The sequence below is a fragment of the Rhinopithecus roxellana genome, chromosome 18 (genome assembly GCF_007565055.1).
Source record: "Rhinopithecus roxellana isolate Shanxi Qingling chromosome 18, ASM756505v1, whole genome shotgun sequence".
NCBI lineage: Eukaryota > Metazoa > Chordata > Mammalia > Primates > Cercopithecidae > Rhinopithecus > Rhinopithecus roxellana.
In genome coordinates, this window is record NC_044566.1 from 76,005,328 (window position 1) to 76,023,356 (window position 18,029).

Below are 18,029 nucleotides of genomic sequence, written 5' to 3' on the forward strand. Positions count from 1 at the left end.
GATTATAGGCATGAGCCACCGTGCCCTGGTCACTTTATCTATTTTACTGTTACTTGCTACACGGGATAAGTTCTTTTGACCTTGGATCTTTCAACCTACCAAGTTACTTAGAAAAACTGCAAATAGGGTGGCTGTTTCTGCTACACTTTCATATAGGTTTTACAATGAGCAGGTATGTACTAGTGGAAGGTCGAGCAGTTTATATTGAGTCATTTCATCAATCTGACCTTATGATTTCTAATTGAATCATATTAAAATTTATCTCTTGGTCTTACTAACAATAAATAATAGATTTACGGCAGCTTAATTCTCAAAGTTGGAATGTATGGCATCTTGCGTTTTTAGGACTGAATTTGCCTAGAATATATTTCTAATTACAGATTAGGATTTGGATAAACCTTTGATTCAGTTGGATGGTTGAGTACAGAAAGGCAGCACTGGTTGCCATTCATAATTATTTTAAGAATCAACTATGTTATGAGCTTTTGCAGCCATCTCCAAAGTGACTAAGGACTTTAATTCCAGTTCTTTCTTAGTGAAAGTAAAGACTTTTGATAACTGTAAGAGATTTTTACTTTTACATGGGCTTAATGTATCACACTGATGAGTGTTAATTATGAAAGTTTTATATCTTTATTACTCTGTTGTGATTTTTTCTAGTATTATGTAATTCCAACCCAGGTGGAATATTTTGTTATTTTAAAAGACATACAGACTGGGCGCTGTGGCTCATGCTGTAATCCCAGCACTACCAAGGTGGGCTGATGACTTGAAGTCAGCAGTTTGAGACCAGCCTGGCCAACATGGTGAAACCCTGTCTCTACCAAAAATTAGCTGGGCGTGGTGGTAGGTGCCTGTAATCGCAGCTACTCAGGAGGTTGAGGCAGGAGAATTGCTTGAACACGGGAGGTGGAGGTTACAGTGAGCTGAGATTACACCATTGCACTCCAACCCGGGTGACAGAACAAGACTCTATCTTAAAAAAAGAGAAGAGAGAGATACAATTAAGTCAGTTGATCTAATATGATATGATTACCCTTTGCCATTTAATTTCATGGTAAAGTCAAATTTTAAAATACAAGCTTTAAAATATTTTTGTATTATAAACACATTGGTTAGCATTTTGATGAACTATTTTAGTTTGCCTTTACTCATAAGCTCACTTTCTTTTGTTAAGACTCCAGGGAAATTTAGATGGTCTATTGATCAACTAGCTGTAATAAATCCTGTAGAAATAGACCCAGAAGATATTCATCGTCAAGCTTTATACTTAAGTCATTCTCGGTAAGTTTTCCTTTCTTGCACTTAAGTGTAATAACACTCTCAAGTGAAGAGAGGTAGGAAATTCTAAATGTTGAGTATTTTTCTATGTAAAGATAACAGGGAGAAAAAATTTTGATGCAGATTTCTCCTATCTAAAAGAATGAGTTCAAAGAACTACATTCAGAAAGATTTTCTTGCCAACAGTTCCAGATCTGGGTAGATACCTTTTTCTTTTACAGGTTACCTTTTCCCTCTGCTACTGAGGGGACAGCTCTATACCCCTAGCACTCAGTAAAGAGAAGAGCATTTTGAAATTTGCACTTTTCTACATGGTTGTGGCTTCTGCCATTAACTTGTTTTAGTTTGTCTTTTTGATGGTTTGGGGTGAAGCAAAATGCTGTTTCATTTTTATCTATGTTTGGGGAAACCTAAAATCCCCTTAAAGAGTTAAGTAGGCTTTGAGTGGAAGGGTATCCATTAGCAACAGAGTGGTTTTTAGATATCATCCAACTGTAACAATTCACTTGGAATCTGAATTACATTTTCTAGAATTCTGCATATCACCCAGTGCAGTCTTACTTGTCACTGTGTTGTTTAGGTTTCAAGGCACTAACGTACTGCAGATTTAGTTTTTTATTACAAAGTGTAAGGTCATATTATTCATTTGTAGTTTTAGGGACTCTTGTTTATATGTCTTATAGTCTGATTTTTTAATATTTGAAAAAAATCAAATACATGGTATGACCATATTTTAATTTGCTGTTGTAAGGTAGACACGTTGTTAGTCCAAAACAAAGGATAATCCTTTTCCTTTTGACTTAAGAATTCAGTCACACAAAGTTGCACACATATTGAGATGTTCTGGTGAATACTTACTGGCTTTTCTCCTCCATCTTTTTGCTTGGTAACATGATGACCATTCATTCATAAAATTAATATCCATCCAGAGTGTTAATAGGAAGGGAACAGAATGAGGATAAAGCATGAAAGAATTTTAACTTCAATTTAAATAATACCTTTGAGGCTGGATGTGGTGGCTCACATCTGTAATCCCAGCACTTTGGGAGGCTGAGGCAGGCAGATCACTTGAGGTCAGGAGTTCAAGACCAGCCTGGCCAACATGATGAAACCCCATCTCTACTAAACATACAAAAACATTTAGCTGGGCGCAGTGGTACACACCTGTAGTCCCAGCTACTCGGGAGACTGAGGCAGGCGAATTGCTTGAACCCAGGAGGAAAAGGTTGCAGTGAGCTGAGATTGTGCCATTGCACTCTAGCCTGGGGGACAGAGCAAGACTCCATCTCAAAAAAAATAAAATAAATAAATAAATAAATAATACCTTTGAAAGAGAGAGTGAGACTATCTAAAAGCAAATGAGTCACAGTTAGTGACTAATTTTTTGTTTCACATGAACTTAATTATGCTTAATTATTTTGTCTCATTTTTTCAGTATATTGAATGATGGACAATTATTATATTCATCAGTCAAGAGATACTGAGTACTGTGAGGGACTGTAAGAAACACTGAAGAAGTGCAGGATGTTAAGAGTCAAGAGTCAAAAATATAATTAGAACAAAGTTGTAACACAATGCTTCTGTACTTGCTACTAAATGATATTGTCTGCAAAGGTTTATAAAGATAATCTTGGTGCCTTGTAGTACATAGATTTATTATATAGAAGAAGGGAAAAGAGTGGGAAAATATTCTAATTTAATTTAATTTCATTTATTAATATAATTCAATGAATGGTTATGGCTTCTACCAAGGATAGTCAGTGTATTCTTCACAGAGCATCTTGTTTCATCCTTAGAAACAGGCAGTGTCTTTCAGTATCTCTTCTTACATATTAGCCCTCTACTTCAATTCTTCCCATCCTATTCATGCCACCATCCACACAGAAAATTATAACTGTAAAGCATACCAGTGTAAGCAGGTGAGTCTTGGCCACGTAGGTGACCAGTCCTGAGGTCCCCTCTCCTTTGCCACCCTGCAAAGGCTCAACATTCAGGCCACACCTGTACCCATATGCATCATACTGGTGTTCAGTGGTATGCTGGTCAGGGTGCTCTCCCCTGTATGGCTTCTTAGAATCCTCTTTGATCTGACTCTAGAATATTTGGCCACAGTGATTTTTTTTCCAGCAATCACCTGAGTATTTCAGGTTCTCAAAGTCCCTCTGAGGAAGTAGCAAAAGGTTTCTGAATGCAGTAATCCTAGTTCAGAGCTTACTTGCTATTTGCTAGGCTTATTATGTGCTGCCATTTTGACCTGGTTAAGACCATGACAAGATCAAGAGAACCACTGATAAGATGAAGAGCCATTTTGTTATCCTCAAAATGGCTACTGTTCAAGCTGGGATGTGTGGGTTTATACTGTAGTTTATTTTCTCATAATTCTCCCACTTGAAAAATCTACTTAATATCTGAAATGTGTACATTCTCATATGAGCTTTATTAAGCCATGAGCAAGTTTATATGTGAAAAAAAAATTCACACCCTGGAATACTGTGTAGCCACAAAAAAGAATGAGACCGTGTCCTTTGCATGGACATGGATGCAGCTAGAGGCCATTATTCTTAGCAAACTAACACAGGAACAGAAAACCAAACACCTCATGTTCTCACTTAGAAGTGGGAGCTAAATGATGAGAGCATGTGGACATATAGAGGGGAACAGTAACAGTACACACTGGGGCTTGTGGAGGGTGGAGGGTGGGAGGAGGGAGATCAGGAAAAATAACTGATGGATTCTAGGCTTAATACCTGGGTGATGAAATAATCTGTACAACAAACCCCCATGACATAAGTTTACCTGTATGACAAACCTGTATTTGTACCCCTGAACTTAAAAGTTAAAGAAAAAATTCTGAGACAAAATAATTGTAAATTATTAAAAAAAAATGTCTTACCAATTTATTGATGGAAGGCAAGCATTCTTTCCTGTAATAGAATAAAAAAGTGGTCCTAGAAGGCTAACTGCTGAGTCCTTGGCAAGTATATGCTTTGTGCTTGGGACCCGAAATTTTATATTAAATCTTGTAGCTGAGAAGTTTATGTTGCAGTAATTGCAGATTGTATCAAAGTGAAAAAAAGAATTCATTTGGAAAAAATGTTATATTGTCAATGTTTTATTTCAGATTTAATATTTTTGACTGTTTAGAACTGTGATAAATTTTTATTTATCCTCATCTATTTTACAGTAAAAGTTGATTCTAAAATTATTGCCATGATAAACTTGTTATAATTGAAGAGAAAAAATGTGGACAATTTTTAGACGTATGTTGAATTAAATACTTCTTAATTTGTATTAAGGGACAAAGTTTATCAAATTTATATTTTTAAAAGCAATTTAATATCAATGTAAGTCTTTTGAAATAAAAGATCATTCCATTCAAACTTTGAATGGAAAAGAGGGATGTAAGCCGAATAGCTAACTGCTGAATTTCAGAATACTGCCATTTACTAAATGTTACAAGATACCACCAGTATTTATTGTAAAGTGAGCTTAACATTTGCCAGTTTGCAGTGGAGGGACATTATTTCTTTGAAAGGTTATTATTTTAAATGTTCATACGCTTAAGTAATAGCATGGTTATTTTTCTTCTTTATCTTTGTATAGAATAGATAAAGATGTGGAAGACAAAAGACAAAAAGCCATTGAAGAGGTAACTTAAACTGTTACTGATCATTAAACCAGTTAAGCATCAATTCTGCATGTACATCACTTCTTTTAGGAAGATGTTCTTCAAATCCTTCACTGTCCCATCTCCCCACAAAGCCCTTCACAGTCCCAACTATATAAAGCACCCTTCTGTACTGTCCTAAGACCTATAGTTTCCAGCTGTCCCAGTACCTTGCATAGTACTTGTATACTATTGTAGTGATCAGTTTAGTGTTTCTCTCCCCTAGATGCAATCTTTTTTGGCCAATACTGTACTTCATCCTTTCATTCTCAGGACCTAGCACAATCTGTCTTCCTTGTGCCTTCAAAATATTGATTAGCACAAACTTTGTTTCAAGTTGGAGTTTACGTAGAGGAAGTTGAATATTCTCAGGCCTTCGGAGTCTAGATTGGCATTGGGAATGGCTTTATCTTTTTTTGTTAATACTTTGGATTTTTAAGATATTCATGAAATAAAATCTCTTACTGTTAAGCAGGAAAGGTATGTCATAATGTAGGCTTTTAAAAAAATAGAAATAAGTTTTTTGCTTTTTTTCTGTCTGTTGAACTGCCTCTCTTAGGATCTAAATAAGGGTTATTCTTATTATTATCTTTTGTTTTTGAGATGGAGTTTCACTCTTGTTGCCAAGGCTGGAGTGCAATGGCGTGATCTCGGTTCACTGCAACCTCTGCCTCCCAGGCTCAAGTGATTCTCCTGCCTCAGTCTCCCGAGTAGCTGGGATTACAGGCATGCACCACCACACCTGGCTAATTTTGTATTTTTAGTAGAGGCGGGGTTTCTCCATCTTGGTCGGGCTGGTCTCAAAATCCCAACCTCAGATGATTTGGCTGCCTTGGCCTCCCAAAGTGCTGGGATTACAGGCGTGAGCCACCATGCCTGGCCCAGCATCTAAGGAAGGGTTATTTACCTAGTTCTTTCCTCAGAAAATCTTTATGTGATGGCAGCATTTCTGATTTTTCCTTTTCCGCCCCTCTAGCCCCCTCAACCCTCCTCTATTCCTTAGCCATACTTGGCTCTTCTGTACCCCAAAAGACTGTTTTCTCCTGCCAAACATTACCTACTTATTTATCTAGTAACTGCACAGTTTTCATTCTGACTCAATCACTTGGTTCTTCCCCACCTGAATATTCTCAGTCTCTCAAAATTTCCAACATTAGAAAAATGCTTTCTTTAAGAATCCTTAATTTTAAAGGGAAACCCAGCAGGTAAACTTAAGAAAATGTGTTTCTTTTCAATATATATTTTTGAAAATAGAATAAACATATGCTTATAGTAAAAACAAAAAGAAAAAATATAAAAAGCCTCCTGTTAACCCATCCCACTTCGTGAAGGTAATGACTATAACATTTCTTATATATACTTTCAGATTAATTTTGTGTATTTAATAGCATATGTCCTTAAAATATTTTTGACAAATAGCATTATCATTCTGATACTATTATCATTCTCATACTGCATCGTCCTTTTTTTGCTTCTTGATTTTTCTTAGAAATTTTTGATAACCAGCGTATACAGATTTTTACATTCTCTTAGCAACAGCATAGTAACCTAGCCCCTATTGACAGATGTTTAAATTGTGTTTATTATTTTTCTGTCACAAATAATGCTGCAGTGATTTGAATATATATCTTTATATTCTTGAAATGGACTTAGTAAGTCAGAGGCTTTGTGAATTTTCAGTTTCGGTAGATTTTACCGTATTACCTCCTAAAAGGTTATACCACTTTATACTCCTGATTACAGTGTGATGCTGCTCGATTTTCCGTATCTCCAATATTGATTATTATCAGAGTTCTTAATTTATTCTACTCTTATTACTTTAAAAAAGACCTTTTTTGTGTTTGTATTTCTTTACTTTTGAGTTAACTTATACATCACTTTGTAAGTTTATCTGTCCTTTAATTTTTTTTCTGGTAATTGTCTTTGTCTGCCCCGGTCCACCATGTTTTTTTTTTTTTTTTTTTTTTTTTTAATCTTTTCGTCATAGATTCATGGGTAATTTAGTTAAGAAAATTGGCTCTTTGTCATATGTGTAGCAAAATATGAAGAAAATGTGTTTGCTTACTTGCAAAACCTAGGGAAGGGAAAATACTGTGTTAGAAATGAAAGAGGAAAGAAAAGTATCCAAATGCTCTATCTCCATTTGAATATACTGGCCAGTAGTGTGCTGGTAAATGTTTAACAACTGGCTCTGTGGTCATGGAAGGAGTATGATTTATAGCGATTGCTGCTATCCGTAGTGTAAGTACTCCAACCATGGCCAATTTCAAGCTACTGGTGTGACATCACTGAATGGAAAAGGAAGAATAGTGTGGCACACCATTATATTTAGGAATTCCACCATACAGCTACAAAAGACATTATTAACCTCAAGAGCATAGATGTTGATAAATGTATAAAATAATTAGCAAGTGGTGAGTTTTGAATATTTGTTACCTTTATTTTTAATATATTTAATTGAAAGTTTACATAATTTTATCTTTAATATTGGTTTTAACAACTGGTGCACAGAATTCTTGCAAATTTAATAATCAGATCTTGAGAGCCAGAACAAACAAGCCAGCTTCAGTGCCACCATTCATACTGGCCTACTTGCATATGTCTGTCTTAATATATTCCTTCCCTTTTCATCCTTTTTTTTGTAACCCCATCAAAAAAACCTGGGAAAGAAATTTAAAATACTTTGTCTATGATTAATCCTCTTAGTTTAGTTCGCAAGTTTCAAATTTAACTGGTTGATTTGAAATATTAAGATTCTTCTTTTTATATACTTTAAATTTCTTCCATTTTCCCTTTGGTCATTTGTGCTTTTAAGTATTAAAATTTTTGCATACAATTATAAAGTTAGTATATAACATATTTAATAGTTATTTGGAAAAACACAGGTACTTTCTCACATTTTGGGTGGAATTTATACCTAATTGTATGACTTTAATTTTCCTAGTTTTTCACTAAAGATGTCATCGTACCCTCTCCTTGGACTGATCATGAAGGGAAACAGCTTTCACAGTATCATTCCAATAAATGTGAGTGTACTAAAAATGATATGAATAAAAATCAAAGTACCAGTATATCTGCTTTGTAAGGAGCTTGCTTTAAAATTCTGGATAATATAGAATTTAACTCCATTTAGGGTTAGAATTAAAAATTTGACTAAAATTTGTTGAATTTTTTTTTTAGCTGTTCTATTCTGAATTTAACTTTTTCTTCATGACTATTGTGAATGTCAGTTATAATGATGGTTATAGAGAATCCATATATGAAGAAATAGTTGGTATTGAATATAGAGATGAGTTGTTAATGACTTTAGCAGTATTTTGAAGGTTAGTATTTTAAATAAAACCCTAAATTGTGTTGCCTTTTGCTAATTTGCTGATTTCTTATAAAGGTAAAGAAAGGATGAAGACTTAATATGACTTCTGGGACAGTGTGTTATTGCTGAGTATTTGCAAAATCACTAAGGAAATTAAAGGGAAACCTGTAAGCTATCAAATATCTTTCTACCTCTAGGCAATGGTTGTCATATATTTGTTCTCACTGCTCTTCGAGTTCTGAGGCAGTATTCAGGCATCACTTGTATATATGCATCCCTCATCACAGTGGAATTACACTGCCTATTGTAGTACACCTTAATTATGCTCTCAGTATAAGAGGGAATATTTGTTCCATTCTTTGTCAAAAAACACAGCATAATAATACAACAATAATAGGTAAGTTGGGTTAGTACTTTCTCTATGCCTGGACAGTGCTAAGTGCTTTCAGTAATTTCTTATAACTCATATGAACTAGGTGCAGTTATTGGCCCCATTTTATAGATAAGAAAACCTAGTTTTAGAAAGGTGAGAGCATTTGTCCAGGGTTACAGAGATGATAAAAGTGAGAAAACCTGGATTCAAAATTGGGCATTCTCATCAGATACTGTATTCTTAGCCATTATGAATTAATGGTAGCATGCAGTAGTAGATGGAAATCTGGATTGTAAAACTTCCCACTTTTATAAACCAAAGAGGTGACCTTGATCAAATTATTCAATCTCTTTATACCTCAGTCTTTTATTTGTGAAATAAAAGGATTGAACTAGAGTTGTCCGTTTTCATCCCTCCTAGCTCTAAAATGTGTGTGTCCAAGGTGACATTCTCATAGATACTAGTTTTTCACCCCCAGATTCTTTACTACTGGATTTTTTCAACAGATGAATCAACCTTCTTAAGTGATTTTTTAAATAACATTTTGTATTCCAAGTATCCTGTTTTAGTTCAAGTGATGCAGGATCTGGAAGATGCTAAAAATACTTTAGACTCTTCGAAACCTAATCAAGCCCACAATAATAGTCAGTGGTTAATAGGATAGGCTCCAGAGCTGTGCTGTTTACTGTGTTGTTGGGAGACAATTCTCCATAGGCCTCACATTTCTGTACACCTTTCATGGAGCGGCATGGACAGGTTCTGTCCGAACTATCTTTTCAAGGGTGTTTGTCTCGTGAACATCCTTGGAAGGCAGAGATACTGTGTCCCACCAGGGCAGAGGGTAAGTTTGTTTTGCTGTCCAGTATAATAAAGATGATGTCTCCCTCTGGAGCAGATTTGTTTGCAGTCTTTTATAAAAGAATGGCGCCTGTAGTCCCAGCTACTCGGGAGGCTGAGGCAGGAGAATGGCCTAAACCCAGGAGGCGGAGCTTGCAATGAGCTGAGATCCGGCCACTGCACTCCAGCCTGGGCACGAGACTCCGTCTCAAAAAAAAAAAAAAAAAAAAAAGAATGGGATTTCCTAAGCTTGGGGTTCCTTAGCTATGGTGAAAACCCACTGTGTGTCCACCAGCCACCTGGGTATTTTAATTTAGAATCTTTTAAGAGAGCACTCCTCCCATGATTAGGAGAGACACAAGATGGAAATAAAAATTTTATTACTTACAAGTCCTAGGGGTACACAGCATGCCTGAACACCACACATGGAGGTCAGGGAGAGAGAGAAAGGGACCCATGGGCCAACGCCTTTATTGGGTCCAGGGCATTATCCAAACAGTGTTTTAGTTGGTGGGTTTAAAGCAAGCAGTCTTGCATTGAGGAGGTCACACAGTGACTGAGAGGTAGTCACTGTGGCATGTCTGTGTAGTCCATGTGAGGTATGAGGGTCGGGGGGTCAGTCAGGTAGACCATATGTAGCTGTCCCGCAGGGAGGTGGTTAGCAGGAGAAGTTTATATAAGGCGGATATCTGGATCAACCACATTGAGGTATAGAACTGGAAACTGTGTCAGGGGTGAATGAGCCCTGCTTTTTATATGAGACAGTCCAACTTGTATGCACAATACAAGAATTCACTGCACTGGGCTGTTTCATGTCACCTTCTTGGCACTTGTGGGCAAAGGGAATTAATAGGAACGTTAAGTTCATGCTGCCTGCTGTGCTGAAAATAATGAAGTCCTTTGTCTTTGCCCCCCAGAAGCCTCATGTCTGTAGCCAGCACCAATGGAACTTTGACATGTTCACCTGTTAGTTGGCAAGTTGGGTAGAATCTTAGACCCTTCATAGTTCTTGACAGTTGTGGCCACGTGTGACTATTTAAATTTAAAGTTAAATTTAAAAATGGAGTTCCCCATTCACAATATTCACATTTCAGGTGCTCAGTAGCCATGTGGATATCGAGTAGTATACATAGAGAACATTTCCATCGTCCCAGAAAACGTTCTATTGGGTGCTACTTTAGGGCCAAGGTTGGCAGCCCTTAACTGTAAAGGACTCAATAATAAATACTTAAGCCTTTACTGACCACACAATTTCTATTGGAACCACTCCACTCTACTTTTGTACCACAGAAGCAGTCACTGACAATATGTAAATGAATGTAAGTGTGTACTGGTAAAACCGTATTTACAAAAATAGGTGAAAGGCCAGATTTGCACCGTGAAGCATAGTTTCCTGACCCCTACTGTAGTGTAATATTATCTATGTTTGAATTGTACCCAGAAAAGCTCACTAGCTGTGTGCCTTTAGGTGAGTTACTTAGCTTTTCTGTGCCTCAGTTTCCTTATCTATAAAGTAATGGTTACTGTGGTGCCTCTAAGATCATGTACCTAGCACATGGTTAAGTGTTTGGTTATTTACCTAAAGATTAAGAAAGGAAATGATGAATGAGGGGAAAAGTGGTTTTGTTTATACATGTTAGCTTGTGCTGGTAGCATTTACCATTATTAGTATTTATGCAGCAAGGTGCTTCAGTGCATATCCTCATGTGTTTTTTTTTTATGGACTTGAGTGAGAATTTCCCTGGGATATATATGTAGGTAGATTTCTGAGTTATAGGATATATCTTTACCTAATCTGACTACATAGTATTAGAGTGCTCTCTAGAATATCTGCATAGTCTGCATAGCCCCAGTCCCTAGGGTTCCTGTGTCCCAGCATCCCTGCCTTGGCATTATCCAGCTTTTACATCTTTGCCTTTCCTATAGGTTATTTGACATTCTAAATGATTGTTTCAGTTTTCCTTCTGTCTTCATAGACTAATGACCTTTTAAATTTCATAGAAAATGTCTATTTGTATTTCATTGATATGTTTCAGTTGGAGTTGTTAACCTTTTTTTTTTTTCCTGTTAATTTCTAAGATACCGTATATATTGCGGTTATATTGGTCTTAAACATTTCAAATGTTATCTCCCATTCTGTCATATGTATATTAATGTTTGTTCTTGATATCCTGGGTTGCACAGAAATTCTTATTTTGGTGCAATCAAATCCATCGATTTTTTTTCCTCATTTGATTGTGGTCTTAAATTTGTCTAAGCCTTACTAGGGGAAACAACCAAAACACTTGGAATAGAGTTGAAAAGTGATATGATAATGTTGCTGTAGGTGGCTTTCTGGTCTGAAGAGGGCAAGGAAGGCATGCTGACAGAAGATAAAATTTAAGCTGAGATTTGAGTTAGACTCTTGGAATGCAGGGGAGAAAAGGCAGGGAGGAGAGAGCATACATAAGATAATACCTAGAGATGAGAGAGATACCTGTTTCTTGTTTGTTTGTTTTAGGTACTCAAATAATATTTAGTTAGATGGCAACCATGCTAAAGAAATAGACATGGTTTCGAAGGGCTTTGTAAGCCATTGAAGCGTTTAGATTTTATCCTAAAGACTATTGCAGGGTTTTAGGCAGAGAGAGTATTGATTGCATCTGTCTTGTAGAAGGTCACTCTGCATGCGGTGACAAAGTCATCTGCATCCAAAATTTTCTTTACCCGTTTTGATAGTATTTAACAGGGAACTTTAACTTATTCAGCAACCCACTTACCCATTTTAAAATTTAGGATTGTTAGGTTACTGTACTCTATTTTGTTGTTTTATTTTAGAATTCCTGAGTTCTTTCTGGTTTTGGGGGGGGGGGGGGCGGTTGTTTGGTCCCCTTGCCTTTTCTTCCTTTTTATCTTGCTTATATTAGTCTTTTTTTGACATGGTTTTAGTTTTTGAGTTTTTTTAATCTGGAGATTTTTCACCTTATAAAACTTTAGAGTTAAAATAATTTGCACCTATATTTTTAACTCTTGCTGTGAAAGAAACTGTATGGTTTTATGGATGAAATTTCAGGTTTTGTCCAAATAATCTGGCATTTTAATCTGTTGAGGACATTGAGGATAGATAAAAGGTATCCCTGACCTTTTAAGGTTGACATCATGAAGAGTAACCATCATTTCCCTAAAAAAAAATATTACTTTGGGATTCATCAGTCCTATGATTGCATATATATCCAAAGGAACTGAAATTAGTATTTCAAAGAGATATCTGCACTCTCATATTTATTGCTGCTTCATTAATCACAACAGCCAAGATATTGAATCAACTTGTGTCCATCAACAGATGAATGGATTTTTTAAAATGTATATATACACATATATATGTGTGTGTGTATATATACACACACAAACAGTGGAATACTATTCAGCCTTATAAAAGGAAATTTTGTCATTTGTGACAACATATATGAATCTAGAGGGCATTATGCTAAGTGAAAAAAGCCAGGCACAGAAAGTCAAATACTGAATGATTTCATTTATATGTAGAATCTAAAAAAGTCAGACTCTTAGAAGTAGAGAATAGAGTGGTGGTTACCAGACAGTAGGGAGGAGGGGTCATGGGGGAGATGTTGGTCAAAGGGTACAAAGTTTCAGTTAGACAGGAGGAATAAGTTCTGGTGATCTGTTGGCACAGGCAGGTAACTATAGCTGATAATGAGGTGTCATATATTTCAAAATTGCTGAAACTGGATTTTAATTGTTCCCACTACAAAGAAATGAAAAATGTTTGAGGCAATGGATATGTTAATTAGCCTGATTTTCTCTTGTCACAGTGTACACATGTATTGAAACATCACATTGTACCCCATAAATATATACAATTATTTAAAGAAAAATGTAAAAAAACTATTGCTTGGTGCCTCCTTATTTGCTGTGGGAATCCTTTAGTTTTATCCTTGTATTCCCTCAAAGGTAAAAAAATAATAGAAACATGCCAAAATATATATGCAGATTTTTTTAAATGTTGCAAAATAAGTTCCCACTTTCTTAATTTTTTACTCTGGAAAAAGTAATGCTAAAGCAAATGAAGAGTATAAAATGTAGGATTTTTCACTTAAAATGTCTTACAGGCACTAACGTAAATAGTGACTCTCCAATTGGAAACAAGCTGACCATTCATTCTGAGAAAAGCAATGGTGAGTATGAATACAATTTGAAAAGAAGTATGTTCCATATTAAGCTAAATTGGATTCTAAACCCAGTTCAGGTTGTAACAGTTTACTCTGGAATTGAAATTGTTTCCTTTTTTTTATTTTTTAATTTATTTTTATTTTTTTGAGACAGGGTCATACTCTATCACCCTGGCTGGAGTGCAATGGTACAATCAAGAGCTCACTGCAACCTTGACCTCCCGAGCTCCAGTGATCCTCCCACCTCAGCCTCCTCAGTAGCTAGGACTACAGGCGCCCACCACCACACCTGGCTAATTTTTGTATTTTTTGTAGGAGACAGCGTTTCGCCATGTTGCCCAGGCTGGTCTCAAACTCCTGGGCTCAAGTGATCCACCTGCTTTGGCTCCCCGAAGTGTTAGAATTACAGGCGTGAGCCAGCAAGCCTGGCCTGTTTGGATTTTTTGAATGAGCTGCATAATAACCATATGAGAGCTGACCTTTACAAACAAGTATAGTAGAAGAGGTGCATCCAGCCGTGTTTTAGAAATGGCTGTAGTGTTTTGTTTTCTTGTTCAAAGCATGTGAATTGATTTCTGGTCTTGGAAAGCATTCTTTTGAAAATTGGTTAATGTGAGAAATCTCCCCCCAAATATAGGCTGGCTTCCTTTTCAAGTGCCAGTACCAGAGCCAGGAGTTAACTTTTACTATTAACACGTTTACACTAGTGGCAGAGAATGTGGGAAACCACTTCTAGAAAGGTGTGGCAGGGTGTGTAAAAGAATGCAGAAATGGAATAATTCCATGTGGCTTGAACATCACGGGGAGATGGTTGACTGGGCAGCACATGCTGAATTGCATATCATATACTTCCATTGATTTATCCCATGTTTGAATTTATTTATTTATTTGCTTATTTCCAGCTGCTTGTCAGACATTGCTGTCTCTTCCTGTGGATTTTAATTTAGAAAATATATTAGGTAAATACTGTATTTGTTTAAACCTTTAATAACTTGAACCAAAGGTTTCGTTTGGCTGGCTTTTTGTAAATGGTAACATGGGAAATATGTGGCAGTACCTCTTTCTAAAGAAGTGGGGAAAATGTCCTGAAATTTCTCTTTTTCTTGAACATGGTTTGAATTAGCCTTATTATCATAATGAACTTTATTACTATAGACAGAAACTATAAACATTTGATTGGTATTATACTCACAATGTAGCACTTAAAAACTAAGGAATAATTTAAGATGTAAAACATCACATATGCAATTAAACTCCGTCTTTTGGGGAAAAAATTCAAACATGAAGTGCATGCTGGCTTCTTAAAAGTTGAGTAACAGAAGTATAATTGCTCTTTAAAATGACTGGCTTTGCCTTTTCTCCTATTATTAAATATAGGTGACTATTTTAGAGCTGATGAATTTGCAGATCAATCTCCTGGAAACCTCAGTTCTTCATCCCTCAGAAGAAAGCTGTTTTTAGATGGGAACGGAAGCATCTCTGACTCCTTACCTTCAGCTTCTCCCAGAAGTCCTCATAGTGGTGTTCAAACATCACTTGAGATGTTTTATTCAATAGATTTGTCTCCTGTAAAGTGTAGGAGCCCCTTGCAGACACCAAGTTCGGTGAGAAGTATACTAAAAAGCAGTTGGCTAATTTGCTGTCAAGCTTGTCCAACCCACATTATTTTGTTGTTGTTCTATCTTAGGCTTTCCGCAGCCTGAAGCCATGGTTTTTGGTTTCTGTCTCTAGTAATAAGTGGAAAAGAGGGAAGAGGAAGGGCCTTTACTGGCCCAACCAGAAACAGAAACTAAGAACTCATGACTATATTCTCTCCCCTGGACACCCCTGTGAGATGTAGTTGGACCGAGCTGCCCAGATTGCTTTCAGAAGGAGGGATGGTTGTCTTTTGAGTATTATGCTTCACAGAAACTAACTCTAGTTCATATGTTATCATTAGTCATAGGGATGTTTCAGGTCAGACTCTCCAATTTTTTATTTAGATGTGTACAGGATGACTGGATTTATCATGAGTCTCAAGGAAATTCAGCATAGGTTATTTACTAACGTATATGAGACTTACAGTATATTACAACTGGCTTGGCATTAACAGAGTAAATTATTTAAACGTTTTTCACAGATGGCTGTTTAGTGTGAAACTTAATGGTTTGTTCAAATACAATGTGTTTATATTTTGACTAACATATTCAATACTATTTCAGAATCTTTGTAGCAATCTTCTTAGTTGTCCTTGTTGCAAGGTGTCTTTTGGTGGTTCTTGTGAACTCTTCCTAGTTTATAAGTGTGTTTTGAAGACCGTGATAAATAGCATGCAGCATAAGAGTTAAGGAAGAGAACCGTACACATTTATTTACTACTTACTTTTATTACAGGGGCAGTTTTCTTCTAGCCCTATTCAGGCTAGTGCAAAAAAATACAGCTTGGGAAGCATAACTAGTCCTTCACCTGTTTCTTCACCCACTTTCTCACCAATTGAATTTCAGATAGGAAAGACCCCACTCTCAGGTATGTCTCATAATAAAATACCTAGTTAAAAGTTTTATACTATCAATATTTGTTATTAGAGAGATTCTTTTGTCGTAATGATAGAGCTCAAAAGATCACTAACCTTCTAACATTTAGAAACTTTGAATTTTAAATAAAAGAACAATTTACCTTCAAAGGCTGGACTTCTCAACCAATTTCTACTGTAGTGTTAAATACGGTTACTTTAATTAGCAATATTTACATCAAACACTATCAAAAGAAATATAGCAATTTTAGAGACAAGTTGGTTTCGTATGCCTTCTGACGTGTAGGTTTAGACTTTGGTAATATTCACATTTTGTATAGGTATATTTGATTAACGTTTTAAATGTAAATATGATTTACACATCTCTTTGCAATACATGAATTTCTCTTTGAAAAAATTATAGCACTTTTTGAAAACTAGTCACAGTTTTTAAAAACTTCTTAGTACAAAAAATTGGAAAAGTGAAAACTCTTTTGCTAGTCTTTGTGTATATATGCATATACACATACGGTTACATACATGTATATACATGTATATAGATGGTTCTAGATCGTGCTGTTTTCACAAAGCATTCTATGAGTATTTTCATAGGTTGTTCAAGTCATTTGTAATTGTCTCAAAGCACAACTTTGAATTGCTATACATTTCATATGAATGCATCATTTGTTTTCAACCACTGATAAACATTTAAATTTTTCTAAGTTTTCTTTATCACAAAACTAATATCCTTATGTATACATGATATTATACATGTTGATATCCTTAGATTAAGGGTGAATGTTTTTAAGGCTTTTGATGAATCTTGCCAAATTTTCCTCATAAAAGTTTGTACCAATTGAAATTTTCATCAGTGGTTTGTAAGAAAGTCATTTCTTCCCAGCGAGAATCACTGGTATGATTTTTGATGTTTACGAATTTGGCATATTACAAAAAGATCTCTCACTGCTTTAAATTTTGTATTTTTGGTCACTAATGACATTAAGCTCGTCCCAAATATTGATTGTCATTTATGGTTTTTAGGGGGAATTGTTAGTTCTAACCAATGTTATTATTAAATGAATGACCTTTGCTTTAACTTTCATATTTTTATTATTTTATGTGGCTGAACACTTTTCATTTGCATGTTTACCATTGGAAAGGTTGTTTATGTGCTTCTGTCCATTTTTAAAACTTTTGTTTTATTAAGCTAATTAAGTTACAAAAAGTATTAAAAGTTTTAAAGCATTTTTATCATTCTGATTATCATTGTTAGGCTCTTTATTGTTGCAGATATTTTCCAGTTTTTTGTTTGTTTTTTCGTGTTGCTTATGGCATTTTACATAAACACATGTATTTTCACATTTTTCATTTGCCAGGTACAGCTGTTAAGTTGTAGGTTTCAGCTGATTTGCTAGGGATTTTCCTTGTATATGAACAATTTTAGTACAATAGCAATATACTCATAAGCAAATAATTCTCAGTGAGTAAAATAATTTAATTAAAAAAGAGAAAGTGACCAGATGAGATGGTTCACACCTGTAATCCCAGCACTTTGGGAGGCTGAAGCCAGTGAATTGCTTGAGCCCAGGAGTTCAAGACAAGCCTGGGCAACATGGTGAAACCCCATCTCTACAAAAAGAAAACAAAACAGAAATTAGCCAGGCATGGTGGAACGCCTGTAGTTCCAGCTAACTTGGGTGTGAGGTGGGAGGATCACCTCAGAGTGAGCCTGGGCGACAGAGTGAGACCATATCTCAAAAAAAAAAAAAAAAAAAAAAAGTGCCAAAGAAATTATTTTTTAAGAGCCTCATCCTGCTTATTAAGACACATCCATTTGTGCTATTGTTTTTGACGTCAGAATTTCACTTTGGTAAACAACACAACTGTTAGAGAAATAG

At 35.7% G+C, this 18,029-nt stretch overlaps 1 protein-coding gene across 4 annotated transcripts in view; it reads left to right on the forward strand.

The window, feature by feature from the left end:
* The window catches only part of BORA (BORA aurora kinase A activator), a 28,103-nt gene that overhangs the window by 2,254 nt on the left and 7,820 nt on the right, over window positions 1-18,029 (forward strand). For 2 of the 4 annotated variants that reach the window (XM_030922359.1, XM_030922362.1), the window contains 7 exons: window positions 1,178-1,284; window positions 4,885-4,930; window positions 7,893-7,974; window positions 13,581-13,646; window positions 14,543-14,599; window positions 15,018-15,244; window positions 16,013-16,145. In XM_030922359.1, coding sequence (XP_030778219.1) covers window positions 1,178-1,284; window positions 4,885-4,930; window positions 7,893-7,974; window positions 13,581-13,646; window positions 14,543-14,599; window positions 15,018-15,244; window positions 16,013-16,145 — 718 coding nt within the window. The remainder of the gene's footprint in view (window positions 1-1,177; window positions 1,285-4,884; window positions 4,931-7,892; window positions 7,975-13,580; window positions 13,647-14,542; window positions 14,600-15,017; window positions 15,245-16,012; window positions 16,146-18,029) is intronic. The other 2 variants (XM_030922361.1, XM_030922360.1) reach the window with 2 other exon arrangements.